This window comes from Mixophyes fleayi, chromosome 5 (assembly GCF_038048845.1).
Source record: "Mixophyes fleayi isolate aMixFle1 chromosome 5, aMixFle1.hap1, whole genome shotgun sequence".
Classification (NCBI taxonomy): Eukaryota; Metazoa; Chordata; class Amphibia; order Anura; family Limnodynastidae; genus Mixophyes; species Mixophyes fleayi.
The window spans coordinates 19,103,769-19,130,350 of NC_134406.1; the positions used below are offsets into that span (position 1 = coordinate 19,103,769).

The 26,582-nt window shown below is 38.9% G+C and overlaps 1 protein-coding gene across 2 annotated transcripts in view; it reads left to right on the forward strand.

Annotated features, from left to right (window-relative positions):
• The first annotated feature begins 2,263 nt into the window (after positions 1–2,263).
• Positions 2,264–26,582, forward strand: part of LOC142158108 (tachykinin-like peptide) — a 28,490-nt gene continuing 4,171 nt past the window's right edge. The window contains exons 1-5 of one of the 2 annotated variants that reach the window (XM_075211761.1): positions 2,264–2,370; positions 2,599–2,844; positions 16,850–16,943; positions 18,458–18,481; positions 25,773–25,826. In XM_075211761.1, coding sequence (XP_075067862.1) covers positions 2,734–2,844; positions 16,850–16,943; positions 18,458–18,481; positions 25,773–25,826 — 283 coding nt within the window. In that variant the 5' untranslated portion in view covers positions 2,264–2,370; positions 2,599–2,733. The remainder of the gene's footprint in view (positions 2,371–2,598; positions 2,845–16,849; positions 16,944–18,457; positions 18,482–25,772; positions 25,827–26,582) is intronic. The other variant, XM_075211763.1, reaches the window with a different exon arrangement.

A 26,582-nucleotide genomic window follows, 5' to 3' on the forward strand; every position in this document is an offset into this window, starting at 1 on the left:
TAAGCTCTCTAGAAAACAGGTTCATCCTTCAAAATATCTGCCGGATAGTCATTGGGTATATTTTAAGCCCCTCCATGTTACCTCCATAGAACACAGAACAATAGAGAATATTACATTTATGCCCTGAAAGGCAAACTAGGTTCATGCCCACAGCAGAAATGGTCAAGGGGCGTGTGTGTATATATATATATATATATATTTATTTGACCAGCTATTTTCCTAGTGAAAATGTGGAGAACGTGGTGTCGGACAGAGTGGTATAAATTAGAGATGTTCACTGACCCCCGTGTTCTGGTTTTGGTTTTGGATCTGGATTAACTTCGTGTTTTGGTTTTGGTTTTGGCAAAACCGCCCTGGCGTGGTTCGGTTTTGGATCCCGATTTTTTCCTAAAATCCATTTTTTTTTGCTAAAATCACATATTTTTGCTTTTTTTCCATCTACATTATTATTAACCTCAATAACACTAATTTCAAGTCATTTGCAGTCAATTTTGACAACCTCACAGGTCACAATATTATTTTCATACACTTTCAAACAAAGACTGCAGATTTAGAAGACTACGCCTGCCAGACCTATTATTTGTATTTCAGCAATGACAATTAGCAATGGAGCAATGGAGCAATGGAGCTCTCCTGAATGTCACTGGAGACTTTGAACAACACTGCTACCGATCCTCTTTCTTTTCTACTTATGACGCTGCCCAACTGCACTAGAGACTGCCAAGAACTGTGCTACCCCTTCTGTGTCCCACTGTGAAATGGTGCTGGATTGCTGTGGAGACGATACTTATAGGATCTAAAGCTTGCGAGATCTGAGATCCGACGATGTAACAATGACGTTTTGCCTCGCTTTCAATTCCGAGGGTGCGTGAAAGTACCGAGCCGGCTCGGCTCAGTACTTGGATCTGCTAAGTTTGGGTGTGTTTGGTTTTCGGGGATCCCAAGCCTGAGCATCTATAGTATAAATATATAGGGAGTATATTTTGTAATTTAGGGTGTATTCATTAACAGTGCTTGGGTAGCACAATGTCTATATATAGCCCACCATATAAGACACGTTTTCTAAATAAATAAATAAATAAATAAATATATATATAGAGCAGAATGATGTTGTTTCAGAACTTTATCAGAGTACTCCATTACTAATCCACCCATTTGTTACCGATAAACCGGCCTTGAAATCATTAGTATCCTCTATGCAACATTATAAATGAAAGTCACTGATCTGTGGTGTATATACTCTTCCATCATGCTTAAATCTTCTTTCTTAACTACTTTTCCTTCCTCACTTCCGGGTGTCGCAGTGGCCAGGTAGGAAAAAGGAACTGGGCGTGGTTTGATGGCGCAACTTGCGTCATCAAGCGGGTGGAGCAATTGCCTCATCAGGCCCCACCCACGCAGTCATCACGCCACTGCCATTTGGTGTTGACTAAAGTAGGCGGGGCTTGATGACGCAATTTGCGTCACATTCCCACTCACCTTGCTCCTGGTCTCCGGGAGAATAACTGCTCAGTCTGGGGGTCTTCCCCTAATTCTGGAGTCTCCTGGACGTTCCGTGAGAGCAGGCAACCTCAGAATTTAGTGGATTTCATATAATCAGTATGTAGGTTGGGAGAAAAGTCTTGACAAGTGGTATATGTAATAGTTTTTTCTTTTTTTAACAATTTCCTTTTGTGTCTAGATCTGTGATGATTAATCAGACTCCTTCAGGGTAGCACTTACATTACAATTGAGTCTCCTACTTAATAGTTCGACACACAGAGCAATCTGCATATCGCTAATAGACCTTGATGAATCACCCTCAAAGTGCCGTATATCCATCATTCTATTATATTTAAATAGCCTGCCATCAGCATAAACAGGTCGTGACTTGTGCTTGTACAGCATCCTTCTCTTTGTCTGTAATAATTTAGCCATTGGTGACAAAGTGTTAACACATTTCATGTCACCGGAGACCGGCTGTTGGACGCAAACCATAAATTGGCGTATTTGGCCCCTAGTTTCTGCGCATGACGTCACTCTGGGCAAATTGCGACTAGTGACAAAGTATCAGTGGCTCAGTGGTCGGGGGCAGATTCATTTCAACAGAAGAGGTCAGCTTGAAAAAAACAACAAATTGACATGGGAAAGCCTCCAAGTATCATTTAATATTGATAAGGAATACAGCTGTAGAGACGTCACACAGTCCCCCATATGGTAAATAGAGTTGGTTAGAGTTGGGTAATTAGATTTAGCAACACGAACATTCTCTGGTCCTGCCCATCTCCTCTTATATATAGTGGAGAGCTCATGGGAGAGCACAGTACAAGAAGACACACACAAGCTTGTGTGAGAGCCAGAGAAGAGAACAGTCTTCTGCACTGAAGTACAGTAAGTAATCAGGTCCTGCTTATCCAGCCTTCAGCAATTGTTTAGTTTGATAGTAAAACAAGTGTAGCATTCTATCATATGAAACATATGCAGAGCTGTTACATTAGATACTTTGTTGCTTATTGTTGCTAACACTGAGTGTTCCATTTGTTTGTTTGTTTATACTTGTGGATGTTTTTGTGTTCTACTTCTTCCTGCTGACTGACAGTTTCGTGTTTTCTATTTCAGATACATCTCTGATACGTTTGGGCTGTTATAACTCATCACTGCTCTGATCCAGCCTTAAGTAGTCGTCCTTCCACCTGTCTCAGTGCGAGTCCGTCTATTGCAGAGTGTGAGGTTCTTTGCAGAACACAGAGAAGCATGAAGACCATTGTAGCTTTCGCTGTAATAATGCTGGTGTCGGCGCAAGTGTTTGCCGCAGAAATGGGACTAAACGATGACATGGACTGGCCGTACAGTGACCAAATTCAGGTAAGAACTTTCTGTTTTTGTTCTTTTGCTTCCAAAAGTTTGCAATTGTGCTATTCTAACACTTTTTCCGGCTTTCAGAGGTGTGTTTTTCTTTAAAAAAAAAAGAGAATTTATACATAAAAATGACATTTATTCTCTGGGCTCCCTGCTGAACCTGTCACAGTCCAAGACATAATGGGTGACACTGTTGTTTCCTTTACTTACTGTCAGTGGTAACATCATTATTTTCAAGGTTGTTATATAGGGCATGTGAGAACTGTAGACTGTGCGAAGTACAATTATATTTATATCACTTCTATATGTGGCAGTTTGAGCAAAAAGTGTACTTATTATAGCAGTATACAGCAAATAATCAACATATGATGTTATAAATATATCAGGCAGTTCGGGGATCTTAGAATAACCAACAATATATAGATGATATTAAATGTCCCAGTTATATCTTTAGCAGGTACTGATGTTTAGAATAAGAGTACAGTAACGGGGTTAGAATTTCAACCTCTTGCCTTTTCACTTCAGGAATGTATGTATAAGTTTATTTTATTCCATTTATGATACTACTGAGTATGTGAAACTCCTTACAAAATAGCAATGAAGCAATAATAATGTAATATGCAATAGGGAAAACAAAATTCAGATTGAGACAATGGTTGCAAAATAGCTTACACTCTAAATGATTGATGAACTCAATAAAGTCCTAATTGCATAATTCCAATATTTCTGATGGGAGAATAGGATAGTTAAGATTTATTACAAATACCATAACCTTATATTTGAATTTCCGAGACCAGTGCATCTTAATCAGCAAATTTGCAGATGCAAATGATCGTAAAACACACATCTTAATTTATATGACTGTCCTATTTCCCCCCCAAAATATTATATGTCTTATGTGACATGACATCTGCAAAGGGATCTTGATATCTTGACTATTGTCAGTAATATGCAGGTATAATTGTTTAGTGCTAAATAAAATTATTCCAGAGAGTTTCTGGGGAAACTTTATACTTGACAAACTGTTGCAACTGCGTTACTTTATCTGACGCTATAATACACAGAGACTATCTGGATCATGATGAAAAGGAAGTGTGAGTATAATAAAGTAAAAATGACTATGAATAGTAATAATATATACATGTATTGTTTAACCATTATTGGATAATGATGGCTTCAAGCCTCACAATGTAAGACAATACCTGATAATTGAGATGATTAACTTCAAATAGACACTAAAGCAATAAAGTAGATATTAAAATAAAGAATGCTTTTTAAAATGAAAAGCAAGTATGTTTTAGTACGGTTCTCCAGATTAAACATTTAACATATGACAATATATATATATATATATACATACATACATGGTTGCATTGAAGTTAGATCAGATGCACACTGCATGTTTGGTGCTTATAACTGCAGCGCAAACCATGTACCATGTGTATCCTACACGATGTGATTCCAGCTTTAAATGATTGATATGAGCACTCTATCTGATTGGCAGTTAACAGTTTCCTTTGTCAGTGAATAGAGCACACTTCTAAGTGATTGCTCCGCGTTCATGCCTTCGGAGAGAGTAAATGTTCTTTCATTAAATGGAGAGCACCTCGCTCTTAACAATACCTCCCACATCAGTCCCTTTCACCCCGCACACAATAGTCTGCATCTGCTTTTCCCACTTGTTTTTCACTTTCATTAAACTGAGAGTGATACTTCAGCTATCGAGACTGCAAACAGAAACTAATGACTAGATTTACTAAGCTGCGGGTTTGAAAAAGTGGGGATGCTGCCTATGGCAACCAATCAGATTCTAGCTGTCATTTTGTAGAAAGTAAGAAATAAATTATAACTAGAATCTGATTGGTTGCTATATCCAACATCCCCACTTTTTCAAACCTGCAGCTTAGTAAATCTAGCCCTAAGTAGTAGAAGACAGGAACAAACAGTGGTGTACATGTTAAAATGGGACATGTAGGTATTTATGACTTGCATATTAAGTTAAGCATATAAGGTTTGCTTAAAATGACATACAAATGGTTACATACAGAGAATTCCTTAAATATATCAATGTGGACTTGAGCTGAAAGTGTTAGATCTGTAAATGGGATCTGATCTCATGTGGGGATAATATCACCTGATAGGCTTATCCAGCAGGACCGGGTTCCGAGTGGATTATATTAATTAAAGGACAATTTATTCAAGATACTCCTCTAAGATCTTTTATCACAGCTTGAGAAATCAGCATAAGAGATACCTCACCAGCAGGGACATTGCAAGGAAGATAGTATTATTTTTATACATACATATTGCAGTACCATGCAAATTGGGAATGTGCCATTGATTAAAAAGTATTCAACAACAAAAGATTACAACATAACAAATAAATGTTTCATTGGTCCACTCATTTAACAATTCACAATAAACTCATTGATATAACTGCAGCATGAGCAGAGTTTAATTGGCTATTTTAATAAGGAAAAAACATTGTTGTATCCCATCATTTACTCTCATTACTAAATCTCTCTTAATCTCCTTTGTATATTGGCTACTATATTGTTGATCAGAATTTCCCACTTGGAATAAAGCACTTTACCCTATGCGATTTATTACTGAAACCAATCACTTTCCTGAATAGCAATGAATAATTGTGTGTTTAAGTGCTGGTCATGAGATGATTTGATGGATGTTGCTCAAACTGTTGCAAAAATTCAGATAAGTGCCTCCATGCACCTGTGTCCTGTAAAATATTCATGACCCGGTCATTTTGTGAAATCCCCAAATGGATTGCTATTCTGAATTTAATGACTACTAATTAGTTAATTTACTTTGCAGTAATGGGTTGATCCAAAGGAGGTGTTCACTTGGTATAAAATAATCAGCTACCCCATCACACTTAAATAATCGTCGTAACAGAGTATCAGAAATTAGTGAATAAGAGACATAATGTCACTGTGTAGTCATCTTATTTATAGCAGAACCACAGATTTTTCAATATGTTTGGTAATCATTAAATTTACAGTTTTAAATTATTCAACACCATGAACAGCATTAAAATCTGGTTTATATTACACCCAGGGGGCACATTTTCCATGATATTGGAATAAGTTAGGAATGTAGACTTTAAGATTCCCATAAATTCAGACATCCCGAGTACAGATAAAATCTAAAATGTTCACTAGTTCCATCGTTTTGATCCGGTTTCCTCCCACACTCCAAAAACATACTGGTAGGTTAATTGGCTGCTATCAAAATTGACCCTAATCTCTCTATCTCTATCTGCGTGTGTGTGTTAGGGAATTTATACTGTAAGCTCCAATGGGGCAGGGACTGATGTGAGTGAGTTCTCTGTACAGCGCTGCGGAATCAGTGGTGCTATATAAATAAATGGTGATGATGATGATGATTGTTTTATTTTTGAGTTAATGACATTATTTCAATTAAAACACAGAAGTTTCTCTTTATAAAATTCCCATTTGGACATTGGCCCTTCTATCATTTGAAAACTCCTTTAAAAATGAATTTGAACATCTAGATTAAATGACAATGATTCATTCCCTGTTTTAATAGCGATATTAAACAAATCAGGGTTAAATGTAACACATGGGTCCTATGCTGTAAATAGATAACATTACTCTGCATTCCGAATCATTTCATTTGTTAGTGTGCTGAACTTTAACATTGCTGTAGTTAATAATACAGTTGGCATTTAAATGCACAATACAGGTGACTGTACAAATTCTTTATTTGAAGTCCACCAGCTACAGATTAGTCTCTTCATTGAAGTTTACTGTAGTTATAGAAACAATGACATAATGAGCGTTTCTTTATCCTGTTTTTTCTTTCGAAAATTCCCCAGTAAAGTGCAAAGTGTGGTCCATTTGTACATAGCACTAAGATATCCTTTATATGCCATTAAAAGCTCCATTCAGTTCACAGATTATCCATAGCCGGAATCCCCAGAGAAAGACTTATTGCTCTGAGCTGTTCTTGTATCCCTTATTTCCAACACGTAGCTGAGTGTATAATTTGTCCTTATGGAACGTCAGATGTTATTGTGGAATTTTTGTAAGATCCACATTGAGAGAATCCTCATTTTCTACTATGTCTCGAATGTAGAGGATTATTTAATACTAAAATCTGGAGAAATCTTGTTAATATATTGTATTATTTTCTTACGACTAAGACTTACATTTTTGTATGTTTTATATTTTTAAGTATAGAACACTTGCTAATATCAGTCTTACATAAAATGTCACATTGACCCAATATAGGTTATATAGAATGTACTAGATAAATGATAACTAGAATCTGATTGGTTGCTATGGGCAACACCTCCAAGCCTTATTAAATCTGCCACTATAAGTTAATTAGTGATATTACTAATTACCCTTTGTTGCAGTATAGTGAAACATGACAAATCATTGGAATTGTGGAAAAATAGCACAAGAATAAAAAACATTCCAACAATAAAACAACAAGTGTTGAGATTTTTACACACAATTTTATTCATACAAAATAACTATCTACTTTATGCTTATACATGTTATTAAACGTCCATTTCAATAATAACATTTGTAATGGTAGCATCTGATTAATTCAGTAGAAACAGACAATATTGGCATGAGCAATGGCCTTTAATACAATATGTTTCAATGAAAGACTGGGGGGTTTATAGCATGCAATGAGTATATCTATTATTAAATGCTAAAGTCATTATATAACATGTAACAACTGCTTATGCAAACGCTATTCAGCTCATTATAATAAGCTATTTGCCCGTATAATGCTCTGTCCGTTATCTACAGTATGGTTGCTTGGGGACATTGTACTTCAACCATACTTGCTCTGATTCGTCTAGTCATTTGGATGAAGACGGTTTTGCTGATGTGTACGAGTGGAATTCTTTATGGTTATTGCGGGTGAAGAATCAGGATGAATTGTTCTGAAGAGGAGCCACAGCCAACCGTCTGTCCGAATTTCCTCTCCCTAATCAAATAAGATCTACATTTGTTTACTGAAGGAGTACTGGAACCTACTTTATTTTCCAGAATTTCTATTGCAGGCCTGCTCCAGGTTGATGGCAGCTTTTTTATCTGACAGATCTAAAGTATGATCAGCTATATCAGCCATTTAAACTCAGACACACATGAGATACCCGTAGCGCCTAGCTCCATAGCCAATATCTTATATGCAGTCTGCATAACTGTAGTTTGTACCCATTCAGCCTGTTGGATAGATTTATCAAACTTTCTGAAAAGGAAAAGGGGAGATGTTGCCCGTAGCAACCAATCACAATCTAGATGTCATCTTCTAGAATGTACTAGATAAATGATAGCTAGAATCTGATTGGTTGCTATGGGCAACACCTCCACTTTTCCTTTTCAGAAGGGTTGATAAATTTACCCCACCTGTGTGTTTCATGTGCAGGTTTTAAACAGCTGAGTTGCCTTCTTTGCTACAATATGTTCAATTAAAAAATAAGCCCCACACATTTGTTTTAAATGTAAAATAAAATGTGATAAAAAATATATTGTAACCCATCTACTTGTGAGCTGGAGATTTTAGCTTACATGTTTCAAGTGATTTTTTTTAGCTCTCTGCAAAGCAGTTAATCTCAGTTATGCAGAGAAGATGATCAGTTTAAAGGGCTTATCCAAATTATCAATCCTGCCACCCATGTATAGTGAATAGGGAAATCTCCTGAATCGGAGGGCAAATAGGGCTCTCGCTGTTCATAGTGCTTCTATAGAAGTTTGCAGTGGGCCTGCAGTGTACAGTGATTCAGGTACTGGCTCCCTAGTTGTGATATCTTGGGACAAGTTAATTAAAAATGGGTTAACCACTTTAAATATTGTTTTTCAACCGTAGCACTTTAATATACTTACCTGCCTGTAGTTCTATTAGCCGAGCCCACAGCTGATTCTGGGCTTCTTATGGTCTGCACCAAGTCTTGCGCAGACACGGGCACAAGAGGGTATACGTACTCTGGCACCTTAATGTGACAGCACATATTTAGGTCCTGGCCTAACATCACTCAGACGCCCAATATAGGTTTTGCATCATGACCTGGGTATTATATTACAAGACCCTGGGTGTTATTTTAAATTGGGTTAATGATGCCGACCTTCGCCTTGTCCCTGACCATCGTTCCTTGCTGCCGGCCCTGCATTTAAAGTCTCTTTAGACTTCAATATTTTGCTTGCTGTTTTTATACTGTTGCAGTCTGTTTGTATATGACTTGTTAGGTTTACCACTCTTACGTTTGTTGGTAACTGGTTAACCATACAAGTCAGCGACTATAGCTACATACACAAGACCTTGGGGCAAGAGAGTACAAGTGCGCGTAAATGCCGGAAAAAAGCTCTTTTACTGCTTTTTGCTATTTAACAAAGGGTTAACCCCATTAACGGAGCTTGCCGCTGTCCCATAGACCACTATGGGGATAACAGCATTTGTCAGTTTATTAAGTGACTAAAAGCTTTGCTTTTCACAGCAAAGTAACACCACCTCAGCTTGGCGCTACTTGTATTACAATGGGATCTCTCTGGTTTCGATGGATCCCTTTCCTGCAAAAGTGCTGTTCCCATGGCACTTCCTCCATTTACTGACAGCATTAGGCTGCTGGTCAATAGCAGAAAATGTTAGTGGCAGAGGGGGGTCTTTGTTGAGTTTCCTAGAGCAGCCCCAGCATGTTATATTACAGTGGTGTTTTATTATGCATCACTGGGGTTTGTTTCAATGCATATTGTCACCACACGGTATTAATAAATAGACCCCCATGATATTGTAGCAGGCCCACTACATTTATATCATGGAAACCAGACCGAGCTTGTAAGATCTATCTCACAAACCAAATTCAGCCCCCAGATCATCCAGTCTAGAGTTGCAGCCCAACAAAGTATTGTTGGTAATGGTGAAGACGACTATCTTCTACTCCTTAACCTAAACTAAACCTTACAGGCAGATTCTCGAGGGACCGTCGAACCTTGAAAAATTTCAGACATAGTTGCAAATTTTATTTATATTTGAGACCACGATTTTGTTAAGTCAGTGGAGAAACAAGTGGGAATAATATTTCACTTCTTCAAGGAGATTCTTGGACCTGGGATTTAAATCCTCGGAGTGCGGAACCATGTTCTGTTGACTTATTCTTTGAGGCTTCTGAACTACTGCAGGATGAGCAGGACAGATCCACCACCACAGAGGCTATTTGGCTCAATTTGAGACAAGGTAGGAGGTCTGTTGAAGAGTATGGTGCATAGTTTCATCACTTGGCTCCTGAATCTCTTTCTAAAGTTATGGTACACATTGGTACACTTTCTTCTTCCCGATACTTTAGAAAGTATCATCCATCTAACCCCTAAAGCTGAGTTCTACAGACTTATAGGGAGGATGCAGGAACGAAGATTCTCTACTTCTACTCATTCTATCAATGATTATCTTCCAGCACAGACCCCAGTATCCTCTGAAGAAACAATGACAATGGACTTTACCAAGTTATACATGCAGTAGAAATCATGTAATCAAAACCAGGCCTCTGTCTTTACCGAGTTGGGAAAAGTAATCTGGTTACAGTCTGTACTAAGAAATCTGGAAATATATATATACCAATTGTACTCCATTGTGGAATTAAGTTAAAGTCTTAACATTGTTACTTCCTAGATCTTTAGGCATTTTGTGCATTGAAAATCGATTTTGAATTTTAGCCTTGTATAATATACCCTTGAAGAACAGTTTGATTTCTTTTGTACCTCCTGATATTTGTGCAGTTGTAGGTAGTCAAACGTTGCAGGGGCAAACGCAGGATTTGTAGAGGGGGGTTTCCACACCACACCGCTAGTGGGCGTGGCCAGCATGCATGGGGGCGTGGCTATAATTTTTGACAGTGCTTCTCTGCTCTCCAACTCTTCCTATCCCTATAATATACATTGGCAATGCTGCGTGCACTACTGTTAGGTGCACGCAGCACCGTGTGAAGCGGGAGCAGGATCCAGCCACCTCAATTATACAGTGCCCCAGTCTTGCAGTGGGGTTTCCAGGCACTAGTAAAGTGTTCATTATTTGCATCAACATAAGCCTCTGATTGATTGGCAGGTGGGAGAAAAACCCAAATGGAGTTGATATTGGGTTCCAAACTGTTTAAATTGACCCTATGTTGTGTTTCAACATAGTATGGCATTATGTTATTTTGATATATTTTGTAATAAATTTGGTGTAAAATTACAACTCCATAGATCGAATGACTGTCCTATTGATCTGCTACATGTTACCATTCCTCCTAAAGGAAAGGTGTATTCCTTGTCTGACCACGAGAACAGGACTATGTAGGAACACATAGAGGACAATAGTAAACATGGTTTTATAATTTATCTATTGAATCAAATACAGAGAGCTGAAACCTTCCATACACTAGATGTAAGAGCAGTGTATAATTTGATGTGGTTCAGACAAAGTGATTACTGGAAAACACCCTTTAAAACCAGAGATGGGAATTATAAATATGTATTCATGTAATTTGGCCTCTAATACTCCATATGTGTTTCAGGATTTTGTCAGTTACATTTTTAAGCAATATTTAGGGTGGTTTGTAGTATTTTTTTCTTGACTATATATTGATATTATCATCTTCTTCTTGACCAAGCTTAGGGAAAACCCTTTGTATGCTAAGCTGGAGAAATACATTTTTGAAACTTTTGAAGTTCCATTTTTGGATATATAACCCCCAGCTCATGGTTACACATGGATCAGGAAGGTTTCAAGCTGTATTAGACTGAGCCCAACCCTAGAACTTGAAATCCATCAAAGAGTAATCTACATGATTCAATAAGAAGTTTGATTTGTTAATCAAAGCAAATAAAAACTTAATAGGGTTCTAATCCAAAAAATTGTCTTTAGAAGCATCTATAGCCTTCAATGATCTTAAATAATCATTTATCTCAGCCCCAGCATTGTGTCACTTGTCTGGTTACTTTCTAGAAGAGTGCAGTGACCGACATATAGAAGCGATATTAAGGCATATATGGAGGCTTCTGAGATGTGAGATAACAATTATAATAAATATTCTCCCTCTCCTCGATTTGGCCAACTTCAACCCTTGCCCATCCCTAAAGAACCATGGACTCAGATCTCAATCTACCTTCATAGGAAGAATTCACCATGATTTGGGTGAACGTAGATTGTTATAGTTGTCTCACTTTATTCCACTTAACTACAGCCAAACAATTGGACATAATATTTGTAGATCAAGCATTCAATTACCTTGTGTCTGACAGGGGTTCCCAATTGAATTCTAAATTTTGGAGGTCATTCAGCAAATTTTTAGGGATTTGAGTTTTCTTTTCTGTCCTCCTGCACCCAGAAAGCAACAGTCAGACTGAAAGGACTAACTATCCTTGGAAGAAATATTAAAATTTTACATATCTCATCATCCATCTGAATGGTACAAATATATTTAGATAGGCAAAGTTTTCTCACCATAATTCACCTCATCCCTCTAATCTTGTCCATTTTTCTCTCTCTCTTCTGAAATACCAGTGGTCAGTTCTGTAGTTGAACAAGTAACGACAGTGAGATATTAACAGTGAGTCTGTCTAATTTGAAATGAATGGGGAATGGTAGGTTTGGCTATGTATTGTGTAATTCTAAATATAAATATAATACATTCTTAGTGATATCTAGTTAAACTTGTATGACATTGAACACAATTCATAATGCAAATAAGCACGTAAAAACACAATGATGAACAAACTAGGGTTTATTAACCAGAACGCTGCTGATTTTTGGCCACCCCTGGTGAATAACCCTTTTTGGCAATGCATTGCTTGAACCTTTAAAAACTGCCTTTCATGTTAGAAAGAGCTAATGGTACCAATCTATACAATTAATCAGATACAGCAAATTTTACTAACCATCCTTATAAACCACTCCCTTTTAACGTCATAGGTCTTTTCTAATTCATGATTATACAAATATTTCAGCTGTTATTAAATAATGCCATTTATATTTTGTAACAGTATAATTTTTTCTGCATGCTTAGATACACTGTATCTGATATTGAAATGAATCACTGACTTCCCAGCTACATTAGGGTTATAATTATATACAATTATACAGGAAATTTAATTTTATTATTTTTCTTCAAAGCTTCTGATAAGAAAAGTACTATGTACGGTATGAATGTAAAAAATGCCTTTGTCATTATTTCTGTTTTAGCTTGTAAGTCTTTAGTGATTAATGAAATATATCAAGCGTACCACTAACTTTGGCATTCTTCCCTTGGGATTTAAATGACAATTCAAGGCACTCTGCAATGAGCCTGCCATGATATCTCTGAGTACTTTAATATGCTAACAACAAGACACACCGCTCCCAAAGTTTTTTTTTTCCTAATTACTTAAAATAATCAATGTGATTCAATTATGTCCCTCCTTTCGTAAAAGGCCGGTGCTTTTTCCCAGTGATATATAGCATTATCTGGAGAATGAAATACTTCGTTTTACTAATGTCAGAAAGTCACCCTGGATAGATCTTTGCAATTATCTTAAAAGAGTTGCTTATTTCAACAGAGTACTCAAATAAACCAAACTGACCAGATCAATTCCGTTGACACAATATTGATACTGACTTTACAACAGTAAATCAATATATAAGACATTGGTTTTCAAGAAAAGATTTTTCATATGCATCAAGATTTTAGTGTTTTTGTAGTTTGTTACCTTTGCAGTCTTGTTGTTCTCAATGTTCTAATACATTTTTGCTCAATATGTAGTTATATTGTTTGTTTATTTGGACTGAGAAAATGTTTTGAACAAATTAACAGAAGGAAATGCTCATGTTCTATAAATATTTATTTTTATTTTGCATCTAAACAAGTTTGTATGTTGGTTATAAGGCAGTGACAAATCTAAAAAATAATCAATTACTTGTTTTGTCTTTATGCAATTTGCATCTAATAGCATTACTGAGTCCTTGCTGCATGTTTGACCTGTTTTAAATTGAGTACATGGGGTTCCTTTTAAATAAAAAATTACCTTCAGGACTCATTTCAGTTCTGAATTTAATTTGACTTAATGAATCCTGTGCTGATTAGGCAGTGAAGGGTGATTTGTATGAAAGAAATGCTCTTATGCTTGCAGTAAAGGACTTAAATCATTAGCAGGATACATCTGAATGAGCAAAGTTCTGGAATGTAAAGGGATTAAAGGAGGAAAAAAATATGAATGTTTCATTTCTGAATGAATTAACAAAGAAAAAAGACAACTGTTCTAAAGTTATGGTTTATATATATATATATATATCTTCCAAAATCTATTGAACTGTGAGACAATGGCCTGTTTCAAAGTTTCTCTCGTATTTGCAATAACTTGGGTGTATATAATAGTTTCACCTCCCTCACAATAAGCGAAATAATGGGTCTCTCTGTCCCCCCCCCCTGATTATACTGGATGATCTGAGGCAGTGTACTATATTAGACTAGATTATTGGAGGCAGGACAAGCCCCATTGCATGAATCCCCAACTTTCCCCGTGGGTGCTAAATGACTTTGCTGTTAATGGCTGCCCTTGATTGGCCAGTGGTACTGTTGACCTTGCCAGGTGAGAATTTCCTATCCATGCCAATATATTAATGGTGCTATCATCCTGCCCTTCCACAAGGAGGCCTCATTCCTTCTGAGGGTTCTATCGGTGGCAATGTTTAGGGGAATACAAACTTTGCTAGTTTAAGTCAGGGTTACCATGGTGACATCTCTACTGTTCTATGCTTTGTTCTTCTTTAAAATTAGGTCTACTGATAGTTCTGAATTAAAATGATAGAATCTTTATACTTCATTTTTATGCAAGTCTTCCCTGGGTTTTATTGTTTTATTGTCCTGGATTTTTACCTAAAACTTATTATCTTTTTTTAAATAACTTCTTTCCCCCACCTGGAAGTAGGGTCTCATGGTTGGGGAGATACCTCCACTGGTAATGTAATTGGCACTTCTCCCGAACTGACAACATTTGTCAGTGCTGCCTATTGGATGCCGTCACAGATCGTCCTATCATCTGTGTTGATGACTTTTCAATATCCTAATTTTAATTATCTCTCCAGTCCAGTGATGGGGAATATCTCCCTATCCATGCTCCCTATCCTTCAGATCTTCTGGCTAAAAAGAGGTATTGTGAAAATATATCTATATGCCGTTACCCTTTAATTAACCACAGCCAAAGCTCACAATATAATGACCATCATTTATGTGTGGGATAGATGATATAATGAGACCAGTACCCGTAGGTGGTTATCAAAACACTGAAATCAGCTGCGGCAGCTATACAGGACCAGCCAATCCAGATCGGACTGGGTCAACATGCTCCACTGACATACAGAGTGCACCAGTTCTCAGTTGTCTGCTAAACTAAAGTCCTTTAATGTTCTGCTCAGCCTGATAATGTTACAAACCATTCATACTTGTGTCTATCTGTAACAATGCTCTTAGAAGAAATAGAAATGTAGAAGTTCTGGTATGTAACTTTCACTTTGAAATTACGGGCGGGGGCCTTGGGGCTGCCTTCATTTTGCTAGAGTGAAATTAATTTTAGATGCATTTTAACACTATATAATATAATATAAAACATATTAAATGATGCAAGGCTATCTACCCTGTGTTCCCCAACTCTCCTGTGTCTAATTACCTTTCCTCTGTGTCCCTCCACCTCTCCCCCCTGTCTCCTTACTTACATTATCCCTCACATCTTCTCCTATCTTCATTGCAGATGTCCCCCTCTCTCCCTTCCTACCTGTTCACCCCTGTACCTCACATCCTGCTTCTCTCGCTCCTCCCCTACTCCTTCATCCTGTCTATCTTTCCTTGTTCTTGCTCCTATTATTCCCTCTCGCTAGTACATTCACACTTTTGCTCCTCCAACATCACATTGCAGCCTCCTTCACCACAATGTGCCTCTCCCACACCCCATGTGCCCCCTCCCTCACCCCCTTTACCCCCTCCTTCATCACACCGTGCCCCTCCTACATCACACTGTGCCCTCTCCTTCATAATAAAACTGTGTCCCCTTATAATCACACTGCGCCCACCTCCTTTATCGCATTGTATCCTCCCCATCATTACATTGCTGCACTCTCCATTCTTCAACTAGTAAATTGCTGCAAAATTTTGCATGAATCAAGCTTCACGTCAGAAGTAATACAACATTCAAAATCCAGTATTTCTTTATTATTCCACATTTCATTTGTATATTGCTGGCTTTATCATCTAAGAAGAGAGCTGCGTTGACAACAGTCAATTAATTCTGCTGTGTGGTGTGGATGGGGTAGGACTGGGAACACAAGACCGAAGTCCGCTGGTGAAATTTGCAATATTTTGCAGTTGAATGCGTAAAGTAGAGAATTAGTCATGGAATAATTTGTAACTTTTTAGGCACAGTAGCCCTTCCTCCAAATACTAGATTATCACACCAATGTATCCCAATCCCACTGATACAATAATGGTGAGGACAAACCCTTGCATCTATGCTGCACCTCAACTGGTCTGGTTACTGCTTGTAATCGATCCCCTGTTACTAAATGCTTTGCACACATCACACATTTGCACTAGTAAAGTGCAGGTCTACTGTTATTGCAAATGTTCAGCTCTCCATGTAATGCATTTAATGTAAGTAATGTTGGACGTAGTTACTGTAAATGAAATTTCAAGGCAATTATCTATAATTTGTTAAAGTATTACACTCTAACATATATATTGACTATACAAATCATCACTGGGGATAGGAAGCATTATGGAGGCCATTTATAAGGTCACATTGAGAGCACTTCTGCTCACTAAGTCTATTAACCATTTAGGTGGCAGCTGAAACTAGTGATGCTATCAGTGACTGGTGTTTATTATGGTAACTTTGTACTTCAATGATGTCTCTAATTTTTTTTTTGCCAGTTTTGGCAACATTCAGTACAAGATATTTTAGTAAAATAAAATATGCAACTGTATAATGGTCGTATGTGTCTGGTCACATTTTAGGAGGAGTTACCAGTATTTGAAAACTTTCTACAGAGGATTGCAAGGAAACCAAGGCCTGATCAGTTTTACGGTTTAATGGGAAAACGTAATATTGGTAAGTTGTGGCAGTGGTGAGATGTTGTATGATTTAGTTTTAAGTATATACGTACGTCATGTTTGTATTCTGCATAACGTAAGTGGCTCGTGCCTGCCTCCGCTGTGTGCCTTATGGCTTAGTTGCATTACTTTTTAGGGCGGGGTATAGGGCAGTCTTGTGCTTGTAAAGGGCTAACCACACTCAATGCCTCCTCAGTTTGGCCACGCCCACTCCAGCAGGGCTTACAATTGCTCATACCAAGCCTGGGGGTGGCACTCAAATGTCAGGGTTCCTGTGGATAAAATACTCTAATGCAGAAAATCCCCATGTGTCAATGCCCTATGAATTAAGATGTTACACCTGGTGAAACCTATAAATCACAACTATGGTAAACTTGGTGGAAACATACCCAGATTTATAGGAACAAAGATATATTTGTTTCCATGTCTTACAATCTTTGGTTTCAGTACTACAGTTATTAGTTTTGGTCTAGCTTTGACAAAAAACTGAATGTCTAATTAAAATCGTTCCTGTCTATTTTAACCCATAATTAATTAATCAAACCCTTATGTGATGTTTTAAATATATAAATATAGTTTTATATATGTATAGATGTCAGATTGACTTTAATGTGCTGTCTTTACTTACAGTGGGAGGCAGTAATTTTGTTAGCTCAGCCATTAATCTTGTGTATGTACCGTAATCTATGAAATCACTTCATGCCTCAACTATGTCAGTAGTTCTTGTTGAATGTAAAGGCTTCATTCTCAGTAATTTCACCAGTTCCTAGTGAATGGATAGGCTGCACTCAGTGATGTCACTGGTTCCTAGTGAGTGGACAGGCTGCATTCTCAGTGATGTCGCTGGTTCCTAGTGAATGGATAGGCTGCATTCTCAGTGATGTCGCTGGTTCCTAGTGAATGGATAGGCTGCATTCTCAGTGATGTCACTAGTTCCTAGTGAATGGATAGGCTGCATTTTCAGTGAGGTCACTGGTTCCTAGTGAATGGATAGGCTGCAATCTCAGTGAGGTCACTGGTTCCTAGTGAATGGATAGGCTGCAATCTCAGTGAGGTCACTGGTTCCTAGTGAATGGATAGGCTGCACTCTCAGTGATGTCACTGGTTCCTAGTGAATGGATAGGCTGCAATCTCAGTGAGGTCACTGGTTCCTAGTGAATGGATAGGCTGCATTCTCAGTGATGTCACTGGTTCCTAGTGAATGGATAGGCTGCATTCTCAGTGAGGTCACTGGTCCATAGTGACTGGATAGGCTGCACTCTCAGTGATGTCACTGGTTCCTAGTGAATGGATAGGCTGCATTCTCAGTGATGTCACTGGCTCTAGTGAATGGATAGGCTACTTGGTCAGTGATGTCACTGGCTAATAGTGATCTAAAGGCTGCATTCACAATTTCTCAGAAATAATGGTTCAGCCTGAAAATTACTCCCGCCTCTGAAAATAGACAATATGTACTATAGCTGAAAATACTATTATCTATTAACTAATTTTATTTTGCTTTTTTCATTCTAGGATTTGGTCAGATTTCTCGCAAAAGTAAGTTTCTGTGACTGTGGTAATAAATGTTCTTATAGCAATGGCCGTACATTCTCTCATTTTTCGATTGCTGTTTGTATTCTTTTTTTTATTTTTTGCAGTCTTACTCCACCCCCTGTTGTTTTTTTGTGCTTTAATGTATTTTTAATATGTCTGCTGGATTTCCACTCCATCCCATTTGATATGAAAACCTTATACGAGGTGGAAGCTGACTGTATTTAATCAAATTCATTTTATCTGAACAAGTCTTGTGAAAAAAAATGAGAGACACAGCAGATGTGCAATTAAAGATACTTTCAATTAATCTAGCAACCTTAGCATTGTATCATTGTATTTTATTTAACTTTAATTACTGCCTAACAAGATTTGCATTGTACACAATGAATGATATTTATAAAAAGTGGTGCACAAGGAAACGGTGCTGGTATCCATAGCAACCAATCTATGTTTTTTTCATTATTTAAATTGTTCCAGAAAAGTGACAGACTCTGGTTGGTTGCTATGAGTTACATCACTTTTTCCCCCTGCACCACTTTTAATACATTTTCCCTGCTGCATTAATAGAGACTGTAAATGGACACTTTGAATTTGTTTTTTCTACCACATGTAGGATTTGGGCAGATATCTCGCAAACGTAAGTTGGAAAATGTTTGCTTTAGAATACAAATCAAAATCAGTGATCATTTGTGATCCCTGTTACGAATGAACATATAGTATGATTATTCATGTTTAAAGTTCAACACAAAATCAAGGAAGATGAACAGTGATTATTTGCTTTCACATTCAGATAATTATTTTTATGTACTATTGTAATTATTTTATGTACTAATGTCTTTGTCTTGCATGCTTAAGGTGGACATATTATCAATACCTGCAGACTATATATATATATATATATATATATATATATATATATATGTGTGTGTATATATATATATATATATATATATATACACACACACATACTTACAGAAAATGCTAGGAAACCACAAGACACTCTAGAAAACTCTAGGAAATCACAAGACATCTATAAAATATCAGTTGAAATACACATAATAGAGCCAAACACCCCCCCCCCTGTTGTCTGGTCACCATGTAAACACTGTTGCATATCACATTTACGCACCTGTGTCTCATACAATGGTCCTGTTGTCTGGTCACCATGTAAATACTGTTACGTATCATTTACACACTTGTGCCTTGTACACTCCTCCGTTTGTCTGCTCACCATGTACATACAGTTACGTGTTACAATTGCACACCTGTGCTTCATACCCTCACCCATTGTCTGGTCACCATGTAAACACTGTTACGTATCCTTTATACACTTGTGCCTCATACACTCCCCCTGTTGTCGGGTCACCATGTAAACACCGTTACGTATCATTTACATACTTCTGCCTCATAGACTCCCCCTGTTGTCGGGTCACCATGTAAACACTGTTACGAATTATTTATACACTTGTGCTTCATACACTCCCCCTGTTGTCTAACCACCATATAAACACAGTTACGTATCATTTACACACTTCTGCCTCATAGACTCCCCCTGTTGTCGGGTCACCATGTAAACACTGTTACGTAGCATTTACATACTTCTGCCTCATACACTCCTCCTGTTGTTGGGTCACCATGTAAACACTGTTATGTATAACAATTACACACCTGTGCTTCTTACATTCCCCCTGTTGTCTGGTCACCATATAAACACTGTTACGAATTATTTACACACTTGTGCTTCATACACTCCCCCTGTTGTCTGGCCACCATATAAACACTGTTACGTATCATTTACACACTTTTTTTCATACACTCCCCCATTGTCTGGTCACCATGTAAACACTGTTACGTATCATTTACACACTTGTGCCTTGTACACTCCTCCGTTTGTCTGTTCACCATTTACATACAGTTACGTGTTACAATTACACACCTGTGTTTCATACCCTCACCCATTGTCTGATCACCATGTAAACACTGTTACGTATCATTTTAACACTTCTGCCTCATACACTCCCCCTGTTGTCGGGTCACCATGTAAACACTGTTATGTATCATTTACACACTTTTTTTTCATACACTCCCCCATTGTCTGGTCACCATATAAACACTGTTACGAATCATTTACACCTTTGTGCCTCATTCACTCCTCCGTTGTCTGGTCACCATGTAAACAGTGTTATGTGTCATGTACACACTTCTGCCTCAAACACTTTCCCGTTGTCTGGTCACCATGTGAACACTGTTGCTTAGCACATTTACACAACTGCGCCTCAAACACCTGCAGCTACTGGAGTAAGGTAGGAATAAGGAGAGACAGTGGAAAGTTTAGTGACTTCAGCAACCTGTTCCCAAAAATCAAGACTTTCACAGTGCAGTATCCTGCATCATAGTGATGAGAGGTTTCAAACTCTGCCATTGGCCAGGACAAATGTCCAGCTTAATAACTATATCATGACCCGCTCAGCAATACTTTTCTTAAATGTATTACTGACCACACGTGAGTAGATCCAGTAATTTAATTTGATTCCTGAATGACTGATTGGCTTTGATGCCTGGCCACACACACACATCAGCCAATTGGAGGTCACTGGTTCCTAGTGAACGAATAGGCTGCATTCTCAGTGAGGTCTCTGGTTCCTAGTGAGTGGATAGGCTGCCCTCTCAGTGATGTTACTGATTCCTAGTGAATGGATAGGCTGCATTCTCAGTGAGGTCACTGGTTCCTAGTGAATGGATAGGCTGCATTCTCAGTGTCACTAGTTGAATCAATCAGGGAAGGGGAAAAAGGTGGTTCCAATGAGCCCCCAGCAGGTGTACATTGCTAATTAATTAGCCCACAGGCTATGACTGCTACTGTACGCTCACCATACCTCCCAGAGTTTCCGGGATGCAGTGCTGAACAGAACAGCATTGTGGCCGTTATGAAGATCCCGGAAGTGACGTCCCGGCTATTGCCATGACAGCCAGGATGCAGATAAGAGCTCCCCGCCGCTCGTAACATGCAGCTGCCTATTTATTTTTGCATGAGAAGTAATAAGTGATTGAGAGAGCAACTTCTCCATTTAAGGAAGAAATACAAGTATAGATGTTTCTGCAAAGTGTTTTATTGTTACATAGCATTGACTACTACTCTCCTTTATGATATGTTTAAATGGATTGTCCACCTAAACAAAGCTGGGGGCTGGATCAACGATCCATTACAATCCACTTTTTTTTTTTTTGTGTTTTACAATGTAGCTCTTCGGAGCTCAAGCAATTAGACTGGATGAAATGAGCCATACAGTGATCTGACTTTAAATACGGGGGAGTTCAGTAATGGGCACATCCTATTTGCTACACATGGGGGGGGGGGGGGTTATATTAACATCGGGTTGTCCGGAAATGACAGCAATGTTGATGGTAGTGTCCACTTGACTTTTTATGCTACTGAAATCAGCATGTCATGTATCTGATTATATGTGAGTGCTCTGTCATACAATATGTGGTAACACTGATCGCTCTTTACAAGGCTATCTCTTTGTATATGTTCTTTCGTGCTTTGTGCTTTGCGTCTTCATTTGTCAAGGTCTGTATAATACTGAATGATTTGTTAAGGACAGTGTATATATCAATAGCAAAAATTCTGAAATCAAAAAACATCAATTAAGCAGTAAATATATGTTATCTAATATATATATAAATATATATCTATATATCTATATATAAAACTAAAAAAATCATGGCTCTTTAAAAGAGAAGTATTATGCTATAACAGATATTTTAATTTATAGTAATCACTACACTGTATTAAAATGTGTTTTTCCCCTAAACCAGTCACATTCCTGTGTCGCTGACTTTTGCAACCATGTGACAAAGGCTGTCTGGTGCTGGTCTGGTGTTGCCACCTAAATCATCATCATCATCTATTTATTTATATAGCGCCACTAATTCCGCAGCGCTGTACAGAGAACTCATTCACATCAGTCCCTGACCCATTAGAGCTTACAGTCTAAATTCCCTAACACACACACTCAGACCAAGAGAGGCTATGGACAATTTGATAGCAGCCAATTAACCTACCAGTATGTTTTTGGAGTGTGGGAGGAAACCGGAGCACCCGGAGAAAATCCACGCAAACACAGAGAGAACATACAAACTCCACACAGCTAAGGCCATGGTTGGGAATCAAACTTATGACTGTGAGGCAGAAGTGCTAACCACTGAGCCACCTAAATGACTAATTCACACATAAGAACATCTTTGTTGCAGTGGAACTAAACACAAAACGTGAGGACACGTATGAGCCTTGTATACTTACATTAGGCTTCATAAATGTATTTATTTGAGTGATAAATGAGTAAAATATCTATTCTACAATCATCATCACCTATTTATATTATTTATAATTGCACATCATATATTTTATATAATGTGCTGAGCAGCGTTGAGTATTGCACTCAGACAGGCAGAGTGTTGTGCACTGTGAGTGGGAGTGTGCTGAGCAGCAGTGGGTATTGCACTCAGACAGGCAGAGTGTTGTGCACTGTGAGTGGGAGTGTGCTGAGCAGTGGTGAGTATTGCACTCAGACAGGCAGAGTGTTGTGCACGGTGAGTGGGAGTGTGCTGAGCAGTGGTGAGTATTGCACTCAGGCAGGCAGAGTGTTGTGCACTGTGAGTGGGAGTGTGCTGAGCAGTGGTGGGTATTGCACTTAGGCAGGCAGAGTGATGTGCACTGTGAGTGGGAGTGTGCTGAGCAGTGGTGAGTATTACACTCAGACAAGAAGAGTGTTGTACACTGTGAGTGTGAGTGTGCTGAGCAGTGGTGGGTATTGCACTTAGGCAGGCAGAGTGTTGTACACTGTGAGTGGGAGTGTGCTGAGCAGTGCTGGGTATTACACTCAGACAAGAAGAGTGTTGTACACTGTGAGTGTGAGTGTGCTGAGCAGTGGTGGGTATTGCACTTAGGCAGGCAGAGTGATGTGCACTGTGAGTGGGAGTGTGCTGAGCAGTGCTGGGTATTACACTCAGACAGGCAGAGTGTTGTACACTGTGAGTGTGAGTGTGCTGAGCAGTGCTGGGTATTACACTCAGGCAGGCAGAGTGATGTGCACTGTGAGTGGGAGTGTGCTGAGCAGTGGTGGGTATTGCACTCAGACAGGCAGAGTGTTGTCCACTGTGAGTGGGAGTGTGCTGAGCAGTGGTGGGTATTGCACTCAGACAGGCAGAGTGTTGTACACTGTGAGTGTGAGTGTGCTGAGCAGTGGTGGGTATTGCACTCAGGCGGGCAGAGTGTTGTGTACTGTGAGTGGGAGTGTGCTGAGCAGTGCTGGGTATTACACTCAGGCAGGCAGAGTGATGTGCACTGTGAGTGTGAGTGTGCTGAGCAGTGGTGAGTATTGCACTCAGACAGGCAGAGTGTTGTCCACTGTGAGTGGGAGTGTGCTGAGCAGTGGTGGGTATTGCACTCAGACAGGCAGAGTGTTGTCCACTGTGAGTGGGAGTGTGCTGAACAGTGGTGGGTATTACACTCAGACAGGCAGAGTGATGTGCACTGTGAGTGGGAGTGTGCTGAGCAGTGGTGGGTATTGCACTCAGACAGGCAGAGTGTTGTCCACTGTGAGTGGGAGTGTGCTGAGCAGTGGTGGGTATTACACTCAGACAGGCAGAGTGTTGTGCACTGTGAGTGGGAGTGTGCTGAGCAGTGGTGGGTATTACACTCAGACAGGCAGAGTGTTGTCCACTGTGAGTGGGAGTGTGCTGAGCAGTGGTGGGTATTACACTCAGACAGGCAGAGTGTTGTCCACTGTGAGTGGGAGTGTGCTGAGCAGTGGTGGGTATTGCACTTAGGCAGGCAGAGTGATGTGCACTGTGAGTGGGAGTGTGCTGAGCAGTGGTGGGTATTACACTCAGACAGGCAGAGTGATGTGCACTGTGAGTGGGAGTGTGCTGAGCAGTGGTGGGTATTACACTCAGGCAGGCAGAGTGATGTGCACTGTGAGTGGGAGTGTGCTGAGCAGTGGTGGGTATTGCACTTAGGCAGGCAGAGTGTTGTCCACTGTGAGTGGGAGTGTGTTGAGCAGTGCTGGGTATTGCACTCAGACAGGCAGAGTGTTGTACACTGTGAGTGGGAGTGTGCTGAGCAGTGGTGGGAATTGCACTCAGACAGGCAGAGTGTTGTGCTCTGTGAGTGGGAGTGTGCTGAGCAGTGCTGGGTATTACACTCAGGCAGGCAGAGTGTTGTGCTCTGTGAGTGGGAGTGTGCTGAGCAGTGGTGGGAATTGCACTCAGACAGGCAGAGTGTTGTGCTCTGTGAGTGGGAGTGTGCTGAGCAGTGGTGGGTATTGCACTCAGGCAGGCAGAGTGTTGTACACTGTGAGTGGGAGTGTGCTGAGCAGTGGTGGGAATTGCACTCAGACAGGCAGAGTGTTGGGCACTGTGAGTGGGAGTGTGCTGAGCAGTGGTGGGAATTGCACTCAGGCAGGCAGAGTGTTGTACACTGTGAGTGGGAGTGTGCTGAGCAGTCATGGGAATTGCACTCAGACAGGCAGAGTGTTGTACACTGTGAGTGGGAGTGTGCTGAGCAGTGGTGGGTATTGCACTTAGGCAGGCAGAGTGTTGTACACTGTGAGTGGGAGTGTGCTGAGCAGTGGTGGGAATTGCACTCAGACAGGCAGAGTGTTGGGCACTGTGAGTGTGAGTGTGCTGAGCAGTGCTGGGTATTGTATAACACATTGGAGTTACCTCCAGATCAGACCACAGCAAGTAATGTTTTTAGACTGGATTGTAGATAAGATAGTCCACTCAAAACTGAATCTATATCTTAGGTGGTATTATAGAAATATTTGAGGTCTGTGTATATTTAACTTTTTTTCTAGTCTATTGACTATGATATAACACTTTAATATTGTGACAAATTCAGCCTGACGTGTCCTGATGCACTGGTTATATACTGTATATTTGTGAACAAAACTCTTTTAGATAAAACAAATTTTATTTTCATTACTAATATACAAACTTACTATAAACTATCTGGGGGCTGTAATTGAAACATTAATTATTTTTGTGAAAAGATTATTATATATTAGACCGTAAATGATAGGTAAAGTATATATTATACCAAACTTTTATACATATAATTTGAATACAAATTTTGATACTATTCCTACCACAATATTTGTCAAAAGATTCTACTAAGCCGGCTTATTTCAATCTAAATTAATCAGTTCTTTAGTTATATCAGTATTTTTAAAAGAAAATCTTTGTTGAAATGTATAAAAAAACACCGTCCTTCAAATGTATATTTTTTCAGGATATAAATCAGATTCCTTTTATGGACTTATGGGCAAAAGATCTTTATTTTCTGGTATGTATTCCTCATATGTATCATTAGTTAGACGTACATTTTATGAATAAAAGATTAAGCATAAAAAGGTTATTAAATAATATTGTGTCAAGAATCATTACCTGAGTTATTTTTATAAACATATTTGTTTTTACATCGCGCGGAGGCAGCCATTTTGTAAGTCTGACCAACATGAGCAAACAGCCTATCAGTTCACTGGAAACAGAACCTTAAGCCTTAGTGATGTCACTAGTTCCTAATGATTTGATAGGCTGAGTGTTGGTTCAGGCTACAAAATGGCTGCTTCCTCCTTATATAGATGACATGTGCGTTTTAAATAATTGCTGACAGGGGTCATCGTTGGAGCAGATTGAACAGCTTCTGGTTAATAATGCCGCCTGGTTTATTTGAACCGTGTTTTTTGCTGCTTTAAGTGCATTCTGCTTGCACATTACATATCAAATACCGCTTAATTAATTACCCCATGAGAACTCATTTTTTAAAGCTTCAATTCAAATGATGACAAATTGCTAAGCGGCTGCAGGGGAAATTATTGCTGACATGCCAGTAAATAAGGCAAAGTTTGGGTGTTTGATGTTCGGTTTTACAACTTATCGCTAAGGGGCAATTTAAACAAGTCATTTAGAAAAGAAACCCAAAAAACTAGTCCACGACAAGAAGTATAATTGCAATCAGTTACTAGCATAATTCAGCATGAAGCACATATATTAATCCTCTAGGTTAATGTGTTTGACATTTTTGCTGATTGGAAGTAAG